This window comes from Phocoena sinus, chromosome 10, assembly GCF_008692025.1.
Source record: "Phocoena sinus isolate mPhoSin1 chromosome 10, mPhoSin1.pri, whole genome shotgun sequence".
Taxonomy (NCBI): domain Eukaryota; kingdom Metazoa; phylum Chordata; class Mammalia; order Artiodactyla; family Phocoenidae; genus Phocoena; species Phocoena sinus.
Genome location: NC_045772.1, coordinates 45,866,521 through 45,885,561, shown reverse-complemented (window position 1 = coordinate 45,885,561; position 19,041 = coordinate 45,866,521). Strand labels below are relative to the sequence as shown.

The 19,041-nt window shown below is 41.0% G+C and overlaps 1 protein-coding gene across 1 annotated transcript in view; it reads left to right on the top strand.

The window, feature by feature from the left end:
* The window catches only part of TPH2 (tryptophan hydroxylase 2), a 104,279-nt gene extending 86,776 nt beyond the window's left edge, over window positions 1-17,503 (top strand). The window contains exons 10-12 of the mRNA XM_032647183.1: window positions 6,843-6,938; window positions 15,785-15,918; window positions 16,042-17,503. Of these exons, the coding sequence (XP_032503074.1) occupies window positions 6,843-6,938; window positions 15,785-15,918; window positions 16,042-16,216 (405 nt within the window). The 3' untranslated portion in view covers window positions 16,217-17,503. The remainder of the gene's footprint in view (window positions 1-6,842; window positions 6,939-15,784; window positions 15,919-16,041) is intronic.
* The last annotated feature ends 1,538 nt before the right edge of the window (window positions 17,504-19,041 follow it).

Sequence of the window (19,041 nt, the reverse complement as noted above, 5' to 3'; positions counted from 1 at the left end):
ACTGCAAAAAACCAATGTCTTCCAGCTCTAAGTTTCTAGCATTTCTTACATTTTTGTTTCACACAGGAGTAGCCCAGAGTAAACTAATGAAGCCTGCAAAATCCCCCTTTCTGCTATCTTTTGAAGCCCAGTTCCAGAGGATGTCTCTAGCCAGTAACCCTTACTCTGCAAACAAAGCCCAGCGGGTAATCGTTGCACCCTAGTGTGACTTGGCTTTATGTGTGACTCCTGGCAGTTTAAATGGTCAAAGAAACAACAGCAAAAATTGATGTCTGGTGAGAAGTTTTCTATCTTGTGACATTTGAGTGGTGACCTCCATGGCTTAAGTAGGGCAGCCTCCATTTTCACTTTCGTTTCCCAGTGTGGATTTGTACAGTATTGCCTTAGCAGTTCTATTTCAAAGTTTCCCCCTTAGCTATCAAGCCTCATTTCTGTTCCAATCCTATTATTATTTGCAGTTTAATCAAGATTAAGGGAATTGTGGCCAAAGGTGAGAAGGTACTTGCTGCTTGTAAGCTGAAATTTGATGTGGCTAAAATCCAAACTCAAATAGCTGGGGATTCATGGTAGAGGAGTGAGTGGGTTGGGATCTTGGACCCTCTTCACTGGTTCAACAATTTTTCAAGTGTATTCTTTGACGTGCTAGTTGTTTGATGGAAAGATGTTAGAGAAAGGAAGGCTGTGAGACACATGGCTCTTTTTCTGTGTTTTTATCTGCACTTACTGAGGTGCAGATCCCTGGTGTAAGAACATCTTTGCATAGCATTCTTCCTTTCTGGGACTGATCCTCTTGTTATGACATGGGTACCAAATAGAACGATACTCGTCACACTTGTGTGGGAGCCGGGTCCTCTAGGCCCCAGCTTCATGGGTGTTGAGACCTTATTTTCTCGATCATGAAGAAGTGATGGTGCTGGGGAGGGTAGGGGCAACAGAACCCAGGAGAGGGCTGGGGCAGCGTGTCTGGCTGAGGGCACTTGGGGAGTGTGGAGTCATAGCTATTTATACCCATTCTGGAAGTAGTTCAGTATTTCAGCAACAGGGACTGTTGTGCTAGTTTGACGGGCTGGTAGTGGCTCTGCACCTGTAAGTGCACTTGCTGGTGAGGAAACAAGGCGGGATCTGAAGTTAGGAAGCTGGAGTTTGACTCCTAGCTCTGCCAACCATGGTTCGAGGAATCTGGGCCGATCCCTTGATCATTGAGACTCAGCTTTCCCATCAGTACAATGGAAAAAATAGTAACTACTCTATCAAGTTAGTAGGAAGGGAGCAGACGTGCAGTAAGATGACATATGTGCGAACACTTTGTTAAACTGCAGCTCTACTGGCTAAGTTTTCCTATTATTTTGATGTCTTACTGTCGTGATTGAATTCTGTTGTTTAGTGAAAACTTCAAGTATGGAAGTGTTTAGGGTTGTTTAGTCAAACACCAAATATTGTATTTCTGTGCTTTTTGAGTTGTTGGATCTGCTTTTGGTATATTTTTCTAGATCCCCTCTCATGTTAGGGTGTGGGCTTAGAAGCTACATAACTGAAGTTTATTTGAACTGTGTACTAGATAAGGATAAATGGGGTCTGGGTGAGGGCCTGACCGACATTCTTTGCTAACTTCTTGGTTCCTGTCTGTCCTGCCTATGTGGATGATGGAATTCTAGATGTGGAATGATGTATGTATGCAATTACTTAGAAGTATACATTATCAGTTTGAAAAGATCATATTTTTAGTGAAGGCAGTAGAGAATATACATCACTCACTGACTCACTCACTCGCTCAGGCATTTATTAAATGATGTGTATAGACCACTTTCCCAGACAAAGTAAAAGAAGTAGGATACCTGGCTGTCTTCCCAGGACTTTGCGCACCATTTTAATCCAATTTAAGAATACAGACTGACTCTCAGGAAGAGGTGATATAATTATTTCAAAGGATTCAGAGAGTTGGGGAACTGGGAGGCGGCAACAGGACCCTTCCAGAGGAAAATTGGAACAATAAATTTCTTTTTCACCAAGAATTTGAAAAAGGTGTACATCTCTTTAATTGGAGTATGGTATGTGCCTTAGCAAGAGCTTCAGATACCTAACACCAAACGTAAAAAGGATGTTGCATCGTGTCCTTTTGTAAATCACTATGTGGGACCAGGTGGATTTTGTTGGTGTGTTCAGTGTCTCTGGACGATGTTCTTTCCTGCTCTCACAATGTCCATTTGGCTAGGCCAGAACTGTTGCGAGAGTGGTGCACTACCAGTAGTGATCGGAAGATGGCAGCATTGGGCGACCTATCTCATTTTCTTAAGCACGCTCCCTGCTAGCTCATCCTGTGGCTGTGTTCCACAGCCGTGTTTGGATTTCAGATCGTCACTCAGACCTTCTTCTGCTTCATGACTATGTAAAATGACTCTGCTTTTCTTCTAGGGAAGAGGTCCGATATATAATTCCTGTTTTGGTTTTCAGTTAATGATTATATGTAATTATATTCGAATAAAATATTTATAAATAATTACTTATAATTAGTGGTATGTAGAACTTGGAATTCATGAACATCAGCTTTGCTGAAAGGTACCCTTCAATTTGGGAGGTGTTAATCTTAGTATTATTGTTTGTTTCTGTTTAAAAGACATTAGTGACCAAGACTCTGCAGTCCTCTTTTACAGGAATTCTTATAGGGCTCAGGTTTTTTATTTTTTTGTGGGTTTTTTTTTTTGATAATAGGTAGGATATTTATTTGGTAAATCTCTTGGGAATATATTACAGATCCACATATGGCAAGTGCTCTGAGGAAAACAAATTATATTTTCTTAAAATTTCAAGAAGCAATTAGCTACCCTTGAATTTTGAAGGGTCTTCAGGGGCCATTCAGTCCAACTCTAAGTAGGCTTTGCACTTAAAACCAGGCAGAAAACATGTGCAATTGCCCCCTCCTCCCCATTAGTGATCGTGCCCAGGGTCTTCTGCATTTTGAGGTCTATACCTTATGCATTTTGAGGCATTAGAAACAGAAAGAGAAAAATTATCCTGAGCAAGTCCATAATTCAAATTTTGCCAACACCTGAGCTTCAGGTTCATTTTATCATCCCTCTTTATCTGTTAGCCACACATGGAGCCGCAAATGGAAAGCTATCTCAAGGTGAAAGGTCTAATTCTCTGGTGAGAGGAGGCTGTAGAAGCAGCATCTAGGCTCATTCCTTGGTCAAGGACAGCAGGAAACCAGAGGGAAAGACAGTTAGGGAATGAGCAGATGGAACTGTGTAAGGTCAGAGTTTCTGGAAGGATTCCCAGATGAGGGATGGGGCCAGAGAGCATTCTAAGCAACGGGAAGGAAGACAGCCAGTGGCTCTTCCCTCTGAGGTTACCCTGATTCTAGAAGCACAAGGATCGAAGACACACTGATAGATTTACCTTGGAATTTTTAGCCGAGTTGACGCAGACCTTTTAATTCCTGCCTCACACTAGGACGGGATGCCAGATCTAGGGGAAGCCCGTGAGAATGGTGCACCAGATTTTCTCAGGGACTCTCTCAGCCTGCTTTGATTTGGATCATAACCATGACCGTGCATTATGTACGCATTGATATAACGTAAGCAAAATTTAAAATGCACACAATAGGCTGACCTAAATGCTCCTGTAGCTGGCTCCATATGTGTACTATTCTGGAGGCTTTTGAACGTGAGAGCACATTTTTTCACAAACTCTTCTGTATTCAATGTTAAGGCTCCAAGGATTTCACATCATGTGCTATAAATGCAATACAAATTAGAGAAATCACCCAAAGACACACTAAGAAGATGTCCTGAGATTCTGGTTTTCCTGATTTAGCCTTTCATTTCCCCAGTTTTTTGGTGGTAAGGAAAAAATCATGCATCTATTAATCTTTTACCTGGAAACTTTAAAATGTGACAGATGTTGAGCTCATAAAACACTGAGCTCCAGATCTCTTAAATATCACCATCTAGACCCGTCCTGGGTAAATCACTTCATCTCCTTAAACTTGAGTTTTCCTTTTGGTAAAGTAAGAGGCTGAACTTCCAGGCTTCATGTTCTATGACTCTATGATCACTTCTCCACCATGCCCAGGACTGTGCAAAATTTTTTGGAGGACAGACTTGAGGGCTGTATTTTAACATTTCTTTCTTTTTTGTAATTGAAGTATATTTGACTTAACAATATTATGTTAGTTTCATGTGTACAACGTAATGATTCATTGTTTCTATACGTTACAAAATAATCACCATGATAAGTCTAGTTACCATCTGTCACCATACAAAGTTATTACAATATTATTGACTGTATTCCCTATGCTGTACATTTCATCCTCTGTATTTTAACTTTTCAACACATCTTCACATCTCTTATTTTGGTTCTTCTCATGAGGCCTCTGTGATACTGAGTTCTCCCAACCCCCTGCTACCCCTGGCCCAAGTCATCCTCTAAGTCGCTCATCACCCTTGTCTTGACTGCCACTGCCTTCCAACTGGTCTCTCTGCTTCCACCCTTGCCCCCTATAATCTATTCTTTACCGAGCACCAGCGTGATCTTTTGGAAATGAAATCAGAACACATGTCTCTCCAGCCTAAAACCTTCCAATAGCTTCCCAGACACCCTTGGAAATACACATCTATCCGTGCCTCAGGGCCTTTGCATTTGCTATTTCCTTTGCTGGGAACACTCTTTCCCCTAGGTCTTTGTACAACTGGCTTGTTCATTTTCTTAAAGAAAGGGCCATTTTCAAGTAGGTTGCAGCTTAAAGATCACTCCTGCAGAGAGGCTTTCCCTGATCCCTCCATCTAAAACAGCCGTATCCTCTGCTTGCTCTCTGACACTTACATGATATTATTATTTATATAGCAGATTTATATAGCAGATTTCGCCTGACATTCATCCTGTATGTTGATTTTTGTTGTTGTTACTTGTCTCATCCCAGGAGCATACCTGCTTCATGGGTTGGGGAACTTTGTTCCCTTGTTCTCTGCTAGAGCGGAGTCTGGCATATAATAGGTTTGTAGGAGTGTCTGTAGAATAAGTAGATGGATGAATAGACGTCATAGGCAGGAAAACTACAACCCAGAGAGGTTGTGGTCACAGAGCTAATTAGAAGCAGGGGTAAGACTAGGACTCAGGCCTCCCTGTGTGTGTCTTTCCTCCATGTCCTGCTGTCACACAAAAAGCCTAATCTAGAAATACTTCATTCACTGTTTGTTTATTTGTTCACCGGATATTTATTGAGCCCTTATTATGTTTCTGGCGCTAGTCTGTGTCAGTTGTTCTCAGCCAGGAGTGATGTTGCCCCTCTGGGAACATTTTTCAATGTCTGGTCGCTTGCAGATGGGGTGGGGGTGGGGGTGCTACTGGCATCTAGGGGACAGAGCCAGGGATGCTGCTAAACATCCTCCAGTGTACAGGATAGCCCCCTGCAGCAAAGAGTTATCCAGCCCAACGTGTCAACACTGCTGAGATTGGGGAACTCTGTTCTAGATGAACAGACCGTGATACTGCTCTCATGGAGTTCATGGCTTTGTGAGGGGAGACAGATGACAAACAGTATATTTCATACATAAAGACCATGTCAAAAAAGTGATGGGACAGAAAAGAAAGGCAAGTCAGAACAGAGTAAGAGGGGGTGCCGGTGGGTGCTGTGGGTGGTGACAGGGTAGGAAGGGCTGTAATTTTCACCTCTTTGGGAGATGAATCAAGAAAGGAAATTTTGCCTCTGGAGGCTCAGCTCCATGACCTGGAATGACCAGGCCTTCGGGTCCAGCCCAGGGCTACAGAGCATTGACCACTCAACTTCAGAGATCGTCCACACATAATAAAAATATAAAACCCTCCAGAACCAAGGGACATCTTAACCTCCAGATAAAAATAGAGCAAATAGCCATGGGCTAGAAATAATTAGTATTTTCTGCTCCTTTTCAGGGATGTTTTCATTCTCTTTCTCAACCCCTTCATTGCTCCATCATCACTAATGCAGGACAGTGTTAATTTGATGAAATTTTTTATTGCTCACTGTCAGCTTCTCACTTTCCTCTCGGAGCACAGATAGTGTAATTTCAGCCCCTCTCAAGAGCGTCATGAGTTTTTTTGGTTGTACAGAGATTTCTGTCTGTCTAGGTTGATTTCCTAGGAACTCAACAGAAGCAAGTGTAGATTTAAATATCTTGGGGAAGCTGTAGTAGTTGATGATGGTAAAACTCGGGCCAATGAAATCGTTCTTGCTATATGTATTTAATGTATATGTATATAAGTATGTATACATGTAAGTGCATACGTAGGTATCCATTTAAGATTTCGCTAAGAAAGTGGCAATTTGGTAGGTATATACTTGTTTTCTTGCTCTTTCCTGGTTTCTTCACCACAATTCTTTACCAAACATTGGCGCATAGTAGGTACTCAACAAATGTTCGTTGAATGAATAAACAAACTGCAAAAATCAGTTTAGGATTACTGAATTCCAAGTTATTTTTCCACATTTACACGGTGCTACTGAACCACAACTTATTAAATATAGTAGCATATTCTTCTGGCATTATCACTGTGACATATTCATTCTTTCTGAATTTGTGTTTTTTTAAATTTTAGAGTCATTGCAAGGACTATGATTTGACTCATAGGGTTTCTGAATCCAGGAAGCATAAGACTCTTAGTAGTTAATACTTTTTCCATTTACCTTTAAACTAGGGAGGGATTATTAGGCAATAAATGTCAATAAATCTTCTTGACTTAAATGCGTTTTAATTGACAGTGCTGAAGAAATTATGCAGAGTGCACCATTTTATTTTGGGTGCCATTTTATTTTACAGAAGAACTTATTGCCCATTTCACTGGCTGTGTGTCCACTTCTTTTTCAGTGCTATTTCTTCACTATTGAGTTTGGCCTTTGCAAGCAAGAAGGGCAGCTGCGGGCATATGGAGCTGGACTGCTTTCCTCCATTGGAGAATTAAAGGTATGAAGCTGTAAACGCAAATATCCTTCCCGAGCAAACTGGTTCAAGGTCATGGAAGATATTGATTTGTCTGTCTGAGTCTCTCTACTCGCAGATACCCCATGAATATTTAGTACAGGGGATTTGGTGCCTCATATGTGGGTGCTGACCTAACTTTTTGCACTTCTGAAAATGGGTCATGCCTTTCTGGGTTTGTGGTGTGACTCAAATGGATGAGCAGCCATGTGCACGAATCAACAGGAATGACAAATGTATGCTCAGATGTTGGGTAACAAATGACTGGCCTAAATTTAGTGCTGAAAACTGGGCACTGAGCTAGCAGTGGTCCTACTGATTGAAATTCCCTTGTAAGGGTGGCTTGGCCTCTCTCATTTCTGTCATCACCATGGCTCCCATGGATTCCCCAGCATCTGCTTCCCAAAGGAGAATTAGAGGTTATTTTAGCTTCTTCAGAATTAATGTAAATTAAAACATTTATGGGCATATACAATAAAAAAAAATCTAACTAAATATGTGGTCCAAGAGGTATCTAATATGTGTAGTGATGCCTAAGGGATGCTGTTTTTTTTTTTTTGCCTTAAGATACAGTTAAAAAATCATTTATTCAGAAATGTTGGAGTCCGGGGCATTCTGATCATTTAAATATTCTGGTTACTTAAGAATTGCTATCTGTATACCACTGGGGGATAGCAAGTTTTGATGAATTTAGAATGCATTGTGATATCTAATCTGGAAACGGTACTGAAAATAATTTAATCTTTCTTTGATTATTCAGACTAAGGTCAGGATTATGGATGATCCTAGGGTTTTTATTTTGAGTATTTATTATCCTTACATAATGTAACTGGGATATATATGATTACTGGAACTTTTTAGATGTTTGTACTTTTGAAAGATGCAATTTAACTGTAGTTTCATTGAGTCCATTCACTTTATGACTTCATTCATTCATTCATTCCACAAATATTTGGTTGAGCATCTACTATGCACCATGTACTATGCCAGGCACTGAGGATACAAGGACAAATAATGATGATGAAGAATAAGAATATGAAGAAGATAACAACTGCCTCAAAAGACACTTAAATAGACTTTAGTATTTTAGGGGCTTTAAACATATTAACCCAGTTAATTCTCATAACAACCCAATGGGATAAGTAACACCATTATCACAGATGAGAAAACTGAGGTATAAAGACATTAAGGAGCTTGTTCAAGGTCACACAGCTAATAAGTGTTGGAGGTGGTCCCAAGTCCAGGCAGTCTAGGCTCCAGGATCCAAGCCCTTGACCATTAGGCCCTATTGCCTGGGATCCCTGTTATCAAGGAGGTTACATTCTAGTGCAGGAGATAAATGACCAAGATAATACAGACAGTGTGACAAATGTGCCTGGCACATTTTAGCCCATGCCTGGGAAGGCTTCCTGATGAGGGTCCTGCTGCCCACGCTGTTGCTGGAGGAGTGGGAAGGATGAATAAGGGATGGATGAGATGCTGGATCAGTCAGCACGTAGCAGTGTGTGTGCTCTACTCAAAGCCTGGCCCATTAAGGGAGCTGCCTGAGGCCCTGTCTGGCTGGAATAGATGATAATATTTAATGTAACAAAAGCCTGATGTAATGTGTTAAAAATTTTTTTCTTTTTTTTTTCTTTCTTTTTTTTTTTTTTTTTCTTTTTTACTAAATTCTCAACAACAAAAAAATCCATTTGGGGTTAATCTCAAAGCCCACAGCAATAGCATGATGTCATATGTCTGTAAGACCCGTGTCTTCTATAGATTATTTCTTGATTTCCCTGAGAAAAGAATTAGTCAGAAAATTATGTAGCTCTTGAGCTACATCTATTTACATTCTCTTCAGAGGGCTTATAAATGATACCAGAAACAAAAGAAACAAGTCTCTCTTATTGCCCCAACTTTCAGCAGGGTCCTCTGGTCTGGTTAATGAGGCATGTGTAGGCAGCACTGGGGTGAATCTGTTGTTTTTGTTCCTATTGGTATGGACCGAATTGTCTGGAAATGGAAATCAGCCAGAAACATGTGAAGGGCATCGTCTGCCACGAATCTCCTTGTTCTGGTCCACCACCTCTGGTCGCTAGCATTCTTCCATTCCCAAATTTCCACACTCCTATGATTGCTACTTTAGACCATTTTTACAACTCAGAAATTCCTTCTATATGAAATGTCTTCTGACTGTTCACAGAGAATACGTAACATGAGACCTTTCCTTAGAGTCTTAGCTTTACCCTCACCCCATCCCTGCCCCGCTCCGTGTCAGCGTCCAGAGCCTTCCCCCAGCGCTTGTGAATACATCTGTCCAACTTTTATTTGGAAGAACAAATGATAGTTCTGAGCCCAGGTGGGGATAACTTTATTATTATTATCATTATTTGCAGTACGCGGGCCTCTCACTGTTGTGGCCTCTCCCGTTGCGGAGCACAGGCTCCGGACGCGCAGGCTCAGCGGCCATGGCTCACGGGCGCAGCCGCTCCGCGGTATGTGGGATCTTCCCGGACCGGGGCACGAACCCGTGTCCCCTGCATCGGCAGGCGGACTCTCAACCACTGCACCACCAGGGAAGCCCGGGGGATAACTTTATTAATAGCATTATAATAATTCCTGTGCAAACCCACTTACAGTTTTGAACACAGTTACCTTTTGTGGTAAAATGTGTTTTTGCTGTTCCAGTTATAGGCCATATGTAGGTCTCTGGTAAGTTGTTGGAGGTTTTGGTGTAGTCCTTATAATTTTTACATAACTATGCACAGTTCATCTTCTTTCCTTGAACTGAACACATTTTAAAATGTGTGCTTTAAGAGGCTGAGTTTTCAGAGTGTAAATGTTGCACGTCAGAGCTGGCCAAGCACTTCCAAGTACTGTATCTATAGTTTGAAGGATAGCTTTCATTTTTCCCTCTTATTTTTTGACAGTGCTTATTTTTTATCTTTGAAGAGAGAAAAAAATAAATATGGAGATGCTTATAAAATCTAACATAAATCTGATAATTATAAAGACAATTTTTAAAAAATCTCAACAATGATTGCTCTCTCTCTTGTTCTAATTATTTTTTCGGTGATGTACTTTTATGAATTCCAAAAATGTATTTGGGAAGGGCCTTTCCATGCCTTCACCACTGTGGGGAGCAGTTAGTAATGAGCTAGCTCATCTGGAAAACTGACTTTAACAAAAGGTTGAGAATAGAATAATTGCTTGCTGTTCACCCACAGTCTAGTATGTGTCTTTCCTTTAATGTTCTTTTTCTCTCTATCTCAGAGTTGACCTAACTATGTAAGTCTCTCATTAAAAAATTTTTATTCACTCATTCATTCATTTATTTTATTCAACAAACTCAAAATTGAAAGTTCAGATTTCAAGAAACTTGGAGTCTCTAGAAGGGAAGGTCTAAGAAAGTGATGAATATGGGTCTTTGCTGAATCCAGTTCCCTTGGAGAAGCAACAGTGAGGAGGTCTTGTTCACAGGAGGTGGTGAGCAACTGATTACTAATCGATGAGTTGGCTGAGTCTTATCTCAAAAAGTTAATCCATCTCAAAGCAAAAGGCAATCTCTCCTTTTTCATGGGTTAGGGTGAAGTCTAGTTCTTTGTTTCCTTAAGGGCAGAGATTAGATTTTTTTGGTAAATGGCTTTAGCACCTACCCCATAGGAGTTGCTGGAATATTACATACAAATACACGTGTTCTGCTTTTCAGGTTTTGACAAAACTGGTGGTTTTTAAAATTTTAATTATTATTATATTTTGGCTTTAGTTTTAGGATATCCTTGTATGGTGAATTTATTGTACTGCTTTTATAGAGCTATTCATCAGCCTTCACAGAACAGCCTTACATTTATTACAATCATTTGTATTTACAACCACTTGCAGCAACTCTGTGAGGTGGTGAGAATTACTGCCAGGCTGTAGAGAAGAGGCCCAAGGCCCCCGTGGGTTCCCTGAGGTCATCCAGTATGTCAGCGGGTGGCTGGAGTTGGGACTCTGAGAGCGTCTGAGCTCTCACACCTTTTTGCGTTCCAATGGCTCACAGCTCCCTTCCTCTTGCCTCTTCCTTTCCTGCAGTAGCACTGTTAGTAATAACAGAGCAAATGCCGGACACTGGGAGCCGGAGAAGGGTCTTTGGCTTTTACACTGGGATTTCTTGAAGAGCGAGTTTGTTCCCTCCCTCCTGCAGCTTATTCAAACTGCTGAAACTGTCAACATCACTGATGAAAAGAAGTGTGATGCCACCATCACCCAGTTTGGCAATAGGGATGTTGCTACTACATTGTGCTCGGTTAGCAGGAAGAACATTCGGGGAAGGTTCAAAAATTTAATAGACACACATACGTACATACATATACAAATGTATATATTTGTTGTTCTGACGTGGGAAAGGATGATTGTAGTGTGAGTGTATGCAAATTTTTATTCAGAATCTAGGGCCCAAACTATCTAGACTTCACACTTGAGTTTTTTTCCTAACTTTAACCAGTCCTAATATAGAGGGTGAGGATCACAGGTTTACATCTAGAAGAGGTGAGATAATAACTCTGTGTCATTGCAAAGACAGGTGGCTGGAAGGAAGGAAGATTTTTGAGCTGATGAACTCAGGACAGGAACTGTTGCGGTCTAGGACCTGGCAGCCTCATAGCTAGGGCCATGCTTCTTTTCTTGATGGGTTCCAGAGGAGCTGTACCAATGGTAGAAGGTGTGGCTGGTTGCATATGTACACCAAGCATCATCTGGAGACTGAAGTAGCAAGGACAACATAATTTACTGAACACGTCCCATGTGCCAGGCTCTTTCCATGTATTGCCTCCTTTAATTCTCACCATATTCCTGGATCATAGATAACTGTAAGTATTTCCGTTTTCCAGATTCACACAGGAATAGGCTGACAGAGGTGAAATAATTTGCCCCAGATCATGTAGAAGCTAATTGGGTTCTGGGAAATTTTTGATGTTGAAAGAGATTTTTTATTTAAAAGACTGGAACTGGCAAATAAGTCTTAATTTGTGTGCTAAAGCCAATTAATTGGTAACGGCCATCTCTGTTGGGAAGGCCATGCCCAGGCCCAGTGGGAAAGGCTGCTATGGTGAATTTACACTGGTTGGGGTGGAGGGAGGGGATGGTGGTATGAGAGCTGTGTATTTGCAGGCCCTGTTAAAATCATATTGCAAGAAGAGCTTTAGAATTCATGTAGATATAACCTTTTCAGTTTATCAAAGAAGAAACTGCATCTTAACCTGCGGAATTTTCACTCATTTGATAAACCTGTGGGACAGCTATGTTTAGAACCTAGGTCTCCTGGCTCCAAGTCCTGGGTTGTTGTCTTTGGCCCTATGGGTAAATGCAAAACAGTCCTTTTTGAGAGCATGTAGACGAGAGGTGATTCTCAAGTATTCCTGCACTTTAAAAATGGCTTGAGAGTAAAAAACTGTCAGCCAGATTCTCTCAGCATTATAAAGCCTCTCTCTGCAGGAAGTTGGATTAATTCTTGCAGACTTCAGGATATCAGACTGTTAACACTTTGGAAGGGGTTCACCGTGAAGCTCTCTAGGGACATCAAGCAGTTTGGCTCAATGTTTACAGAGAAGCTACTCTGGACATAGAGGAGAGGGCATGATAGCTGCTCCCTAAAACCAAGGTCGCTTAGAGAGAGACATGGATAGGAGCTGAGAAGCAAACTCAGTAGGAATTTGCTCCACTGGACAGTGGAATCAATAAAGACATGAATGCTATTTTATGGCCCTTGAGCTATGCTTCAGTGTTCAGAAACAGCGGCCCTCATGGGCTGCATGCATGTTCCTGGCATTCATCACACAAGAGAGCTCCCCATCAGTAAATGAGACCACTTACAGGTGTGATCACCACCTCATTTGTTGGCCTCACTCCGTGGCTGCTCCCACAACTCTGGGCTCTCTCCAGGCTAATCCTTGGGTGCCATTATCATTTCCATATTTGTAACAGCCAAGGGAGAGAACTGGTCCCATGCTCCATGGATGGAGAGGTCCCCGGCACGTAACCAGGTATTGGACGCAGCAGGATCTTGAGGATAGACTGCATTGTTGAGAGCTTAGAACAGTGAGCTTCCCGTTTTCCTTTTGATTAGTACATTAGGCAAGCGTGAGATATATTACCTGATGGTCTTTGCTTCAAATCATATGCTGTGAATCCACTGACTTTTCTTGAAGTCTGGGGCAGAGCACCCTGCCCTCTGGGCTTTTTCTTGATCCACTCTCATCCCATTTACCTGTTAAAAAGATGAAATGAGCTCATTTGAGTATCCAGTAGAATCATAACATGATACATTTTTCTAAAACTACACTGATTTCGGTCTCTGTTATTACATACACATCTTCTGGAGGTATCCTCTACACAGGGTGACCGCTGAGGGTGCTAATGTCCTATCACAGCATTCCAGACCTAAGCAGACAAGTTTCACCCTCTTCCTTTGCTTGTCCTTGACGTAGTGAAAAGTCTGGCTCAGCTGGAAAGCCCTGAGGGAGTCATGGCTTAAATGTTCATATAGTCTATATTGCTCCCACTCTGCCATGCCCCTGAATGCGGGGCTGAGAACATGGAAACATCTAGGACTCTGGGTCAGTCACTGTCCTCCTTTTCATATGTACTGATGGATAAGTGGACAATTAGAGTAACATACTAAATAAAACGCACCCAGAGTGTGTGGCTGCGAAGAAAGGAACTAATAGCTCTGAAAGCCAGTAGGGGGCCTATTCTTTGCAGAGGAGCAATAGCTCTCATCAAAGCACATTTTGTTTCTTGAAACTGTGAAATTGTTTTTAAAATGTGGACAGAATTATTTGTCATGTGGAACACCAAATCCCTTGATGTTCACTGCACTGCATTGAACCTAGCACAAATGCATTTGCTGGTGTAGTGACCTTCCGCTTAAAGTGAAGTTGTTCTGTGGGCCAAAAACTATGAGTCCACTCCAAGGGGCCCTCTGCATTCCCTGATTCACATATGCATTGATCTGGACAACGGAACTTTGTGGGAAGGCAAATCAAACACAGGGTAGGACCATGTGCCCTTTCTCTTGCCTGTCAGTCCTTGGGTTCACAATTACATTTTCAAACTTAGGGAACTATGTAGCCTTCTTCATGGAAGGCTGTAAATCATTCCATGCATTTTGAAATTGTTGGGGGAATGTACCAAGAATACTGAACAGGAAAGGTTTTTCAGCGTTTCTCCAGGAAATCTTAGCAGTTAGAGATTGAAAAGTGCTTTGGGTGGAATCCAGAGACTGGAATAGAGTGTCTTCAGAAATCACCCAGCCCAAACCTCTCACTTACACTTGAGGAAACGGAGGCCTAGAGAGGTGAAATCATTTGCTAAGGTTACCCAGTTAATAGCAACGCCTGGACTAGAGCCCGAGTTTTCTAATTCTCAGTTCAAGGCTGTTTCTGCTACCCCTTTCTCTCTTTGCCTCTCTCTCCCAACTAATTTACCCTTTAAATTAAGAAAGAGAGAATCTAGAGGGTTATTTCTCAAAATATAGTTCACAACCATCTGTGTGTGAATCACTTTGGATGCCTTTAAAATGCAGATTTCTGGGATTTATCCAGACCTACCAAATAATATTGAGGCCTGGGTATCTGCATTTTCTTTCTTTTCTTTTTTTTTTTTTTTTTTGGCTGCATTGGGTCTTCGTTGCTGTGCACAGGCTTTCTCTAGTTGTGGTGAACAGGGGCTACTCTTTGTTGTGGTGCTTGGGCTTCTCATTGCGGTGGCTTCACTTGTTGTGGAACATGGGCTCTAGGCGTGCAGGCTTCAGTAGTTGTGGCTCGCGGGCTCTAGAGCACAGGCTCAGTAGTTATGGCTTACGGAATTAGTTGCTACGCGGCATGTGGGATCTTCCCGGACCAGGGCTCGAACCCACGTCCCCTGCATTGGCAGGCAGATTCTTAACCACTGCGCCACGAGGGAAGTCCCATATCTGCATTTTCTACAAGCTCCTCAGTGATTCTTAGGCATATTCTGTGTGAGAACTGTCAATCCAGGGGCTATAAATAGGCAGGTGGCACCTGGCAGGAAATGAGCGCTAACTTTTAGCATCCCTGAATTTATGTTGAGAATAAAATCATTCATTGTTCCTTGCTCTTCTTAGTGCCAGTCATGTAGTGAGCTGAACGGGGCTAATGATGGTTCAAAGAGTAATTACATTGGCTTTCCTGTTTCCCTAATGCCTGCTGTGGGCATAACTATAACTATTAATACTAGCTCTTTTTTTTCCCCGCCTGGCAATATTTATTTGCTGTATATTTCTCTGCTGTGCTTGGGGGAAGGTAAACGAATGCTTCGCACGTATCCTTGAATATACAGGCCTACTCCAGCCTCTGTTGGTACACAGTACCTGGCCTCAAAATGTCTCGCAATGAGTCCACAAATAGTTCAGTCAGAGTCCCCATCACCTCTCCATGCAGGTAATTATTACTTTTGCCATTTAAGGGAAATCTCAGTACATTGCTTATAGCAATAAATTTAGGACCATATTTGTGCTCTCCTGCTTCTATTCATAGCATAGATCTAAAATTCCATTTCTATGGGGTTACAGCTCTGAACTGTCCTTCAGTATGAATTTTGTTGATAACAAATAAAATAATGCCATGTCTCATTTTTTTCCCTCAGCAACTAACAGACTTACAAACAAACAAACAAAAAACCCCTTAACACTCAATTTCCCCTGCACGTGGGAGAGTGCCATATTTCATGGTAGATGAGTAGCTGAATAGTTCTGTGAAATGATGGAGCCGTGCTGCAGGAATGTGACATGGTGGCGCTTTGGAACGCCTCGTTCTGGAGTTTAACGGGCTTTGCGGTGTGTTTTGCAGCATGCTCTTTCTGACAAGGCGTGTGTGAAAGCCTTTGACCCAAAGACAACTTGCTTACAGGAATGCCTTATCACCACCTTCCAGGAAGCCTACTTTGTTTCAGAAAGTTTTGAAGAAGCCAAAGAAAAGATGAGGTAAATTTATTTTTCTTCCATCTAGAGAAAATAACTTAATTTTTCTGGCTCTGTTCTTTCCTTCTGTCTCTTGAACCAGTGAGGATTGATCCCATATCCTTCTCTTTGCTGTTTATTTTGCAGGGACTTTGCAAAATCAATTACCCGTCCCTTCTCAGTCTACTTCAATCCCTACACACAGAGTATTGAAATTCTGAAAGACACCAGGAGCATTGAAAACGTGGTGCAGGACCTCCGCAGCGATTTGAACACCGTGTGTGATGCCTTGAACAAAATGAACCACTATCTGGGAATTTGATGTCTGGGACCTGTGTCATTGCCAGCCTGATCTTTTGGGGGCTTAGCAGCAGTTCAGTCCACGTCATATAACACCAATAGCTTTCTGTGTCTTGGCTTGGCTAGTAAGCATGCAATTCTGTCTATTTCTACCTACTTGCAACTTACTGTGATAATGTATGAAACACCATAAAGAACCTGATGACAGATAACCACTCGTTGTATGAAAGATCGTAATACATTTAAATGTCTTAAATAGATTTGACATTCCAGCTTAGTTTCCTTAACCAAACTGCAGCTATTGAAAATTGGTAACAAATAGCCCTCTTATGATTCTAGCTTGTGACCTTTCCTTTCTCAGACCTGAGCCTTTCCTCTGTGTTCATTAGATAAAATGAAGATAGCAGTGAAACTGTTTCTATTTTCTCTAGTATCAGTGTTTTCACAGCATTATTTGAGATAAACCCACAATTGTATGAAACTTCCCATCACATAAACAAAAGATTCAGTATTCTGTTTCAAAAATTGAAAGTAGTGAGCACACTAGTTGGAATGGTTTTTAGGTTGATTATTTATACAATGTAAGAAAAGAGAAATTTCCACAAATAGAAAATATATGTTGCATTGACCTTGTAGAAACTGAGTTGTGACATGCTTCCCAAAGTATTTTGGAAGAAAACACTTCCAGAAAGGACATTATGAAAGACTAAACAATGGGGAAAAACCTTGGGACTATGAATTTTATGCTGGAATAAAGTGATTATCATTCTCAGCTGGTTAACCCATTTCTCTTGGAGAATAATTATATCATAGAGCTTTGATTTCAATGACATAGAAATTGAGTCTCAGAGAGGTTAAGTGATTTGCTCAAAGTAGCACAGTTAGCAGTGCACCAACATTTACAGCCCATCACATCTCACTTTTGGATTGCTAAGACATTCAGCTTGGTGTATGTATGTATTTATGATGTGTAGTCATAGAAGGGAAACTAATGCTTATCAAAACTAATGTTTATCACTAAATAGGACTTGGCTTGTGATCAAGGGTTGACAGCAGTACAGAAATTTCCTCTCACACCCCCCAACCAAGCTAGGTCTCTGGGAGTCTGTCCACTTGCCTGAAGTTTGGGCAAATTTGGGTAAACAATAGTGATATAACACAAATTTCAGTTATCTTTGCTATAAGAGGTATAATCAGGTGATTAAGTGAACAAATAAAAAATTGCTGAATGAGCGAATGAATTTTAGCTTCTGATTTCCTTAACAAATGCAATCACTGTTCCTCTAATTCTGCTTTAGTAGCACAGAATACTGGGTGGAGGAAAGAGGGGACGAGAAAAAGTAGAGAAGAATAAGATGACGAGATGACTTTTAAGTTAGCAATTCTAAAACATTTACTTGAGCAATTTCTAAGGATGTTCTTTAAATAGGAAACTACATGTGATTTCAAACTAATTTATACAGTTGTATGGCCCGTTGTGAGTCAGAAATTTTTGGACTAAATGTATTCAGGAAGAATATGAGAAAGAGTTAAAATATATATCAGGGCTTCCCTGGTGGCGCAGTGGTTGACAGTTCGCCTGCCGATGCAGGGGACGCGGGTTCGTGCCCCGGTCTGGGAAGATCCCACATGCCGCAGAGCGGCTGGGCCCGTGAGCCGTGGCCACTGAGCCTGCGCGTCCGGAGCCTGTGCTCCGCAACGGGAAAGGCCACAACAGTGAGAGGCCCGCGTACCGCAAAAAAAAAAAAAAATATATATATATATATATCAGAGAGAGGTGAAATTACAATGAAAAATCAGAGGCTTGACTATCGGTTATCTTAATGATTGAGGCTCTTTCATTTCTGAAAGATTCTCAGAACAATGGACTTTTTGAGAAGGCATCTGGTGCATAGAATGTGAGAGTCATGCAGTTTAAATGCTACGTTACGTGAATGAGACAGTGCCTTGAAGAATTATCAGTGGTAGAGAAATGATGAGCAAGCTGAACCCAAATAAAAGGATCTAGAATGATCAAGTAGTTGTCAAGTCCAATCATTTAATAAATCCATAAATACATAGTTTCTTACATCTTGCTTTGCTAGATCTAGATGACCCTGAGTAATTAGCTATTTATAAATATTAACCTAGAAAAATAACCCAGAAAAATGAATCCAGAAATTTCCAATGAACAATAACAGATAAGAACAATAATTTAGAAATTTCCAGAACTAGTTGCTGAATTTTCTCAAAGGAGAAAGTGGGCTGAGAAACTCTTAATGTCTGCTTTTTCTGTTGTTGCTTTAGATAATATTTTGTCTTTTGTGACAACATGGACGGACTTGGAGGGCTTTATGCTAAGTGAAATAAGCCAGATAGAGAAAGACAAATACTATATGATATCGCTTATATGTGGAATAAAAAAATACATCAGACTAGTAAATATAACAAAAAAGAAGCAGACTCATATAGAGAACAAACTAGTGATTACCAGTGGAGATAGGGAAGAGGGGGACGGGCAAGATAGGGGTAGGGGATTAAGAAGTACAAACTATTAGGTATAAAATAAGCTACAGGATACAGGGACAACATGGGGAATATAGCCAATATTTTATAATACCTATAAATGGAGTATAACCTTTTAAAAGTTATGAATAACTATACTGTACACCTGTAACATATAATATTACAGCCACTATAATTCAATAAAAAAGGAAAAAAACCCATATGTAGCCATCAAGCTTCCCCCTTCTAACCCCAATGAAAGGGGAGCTTCTTAGTTAAATGTACTGAAGGAGAATTATATTTAATTGTAGACAAATTCCCTCAACAAAAAATAACATTTGAGCTATCTTCTGATTGACTATA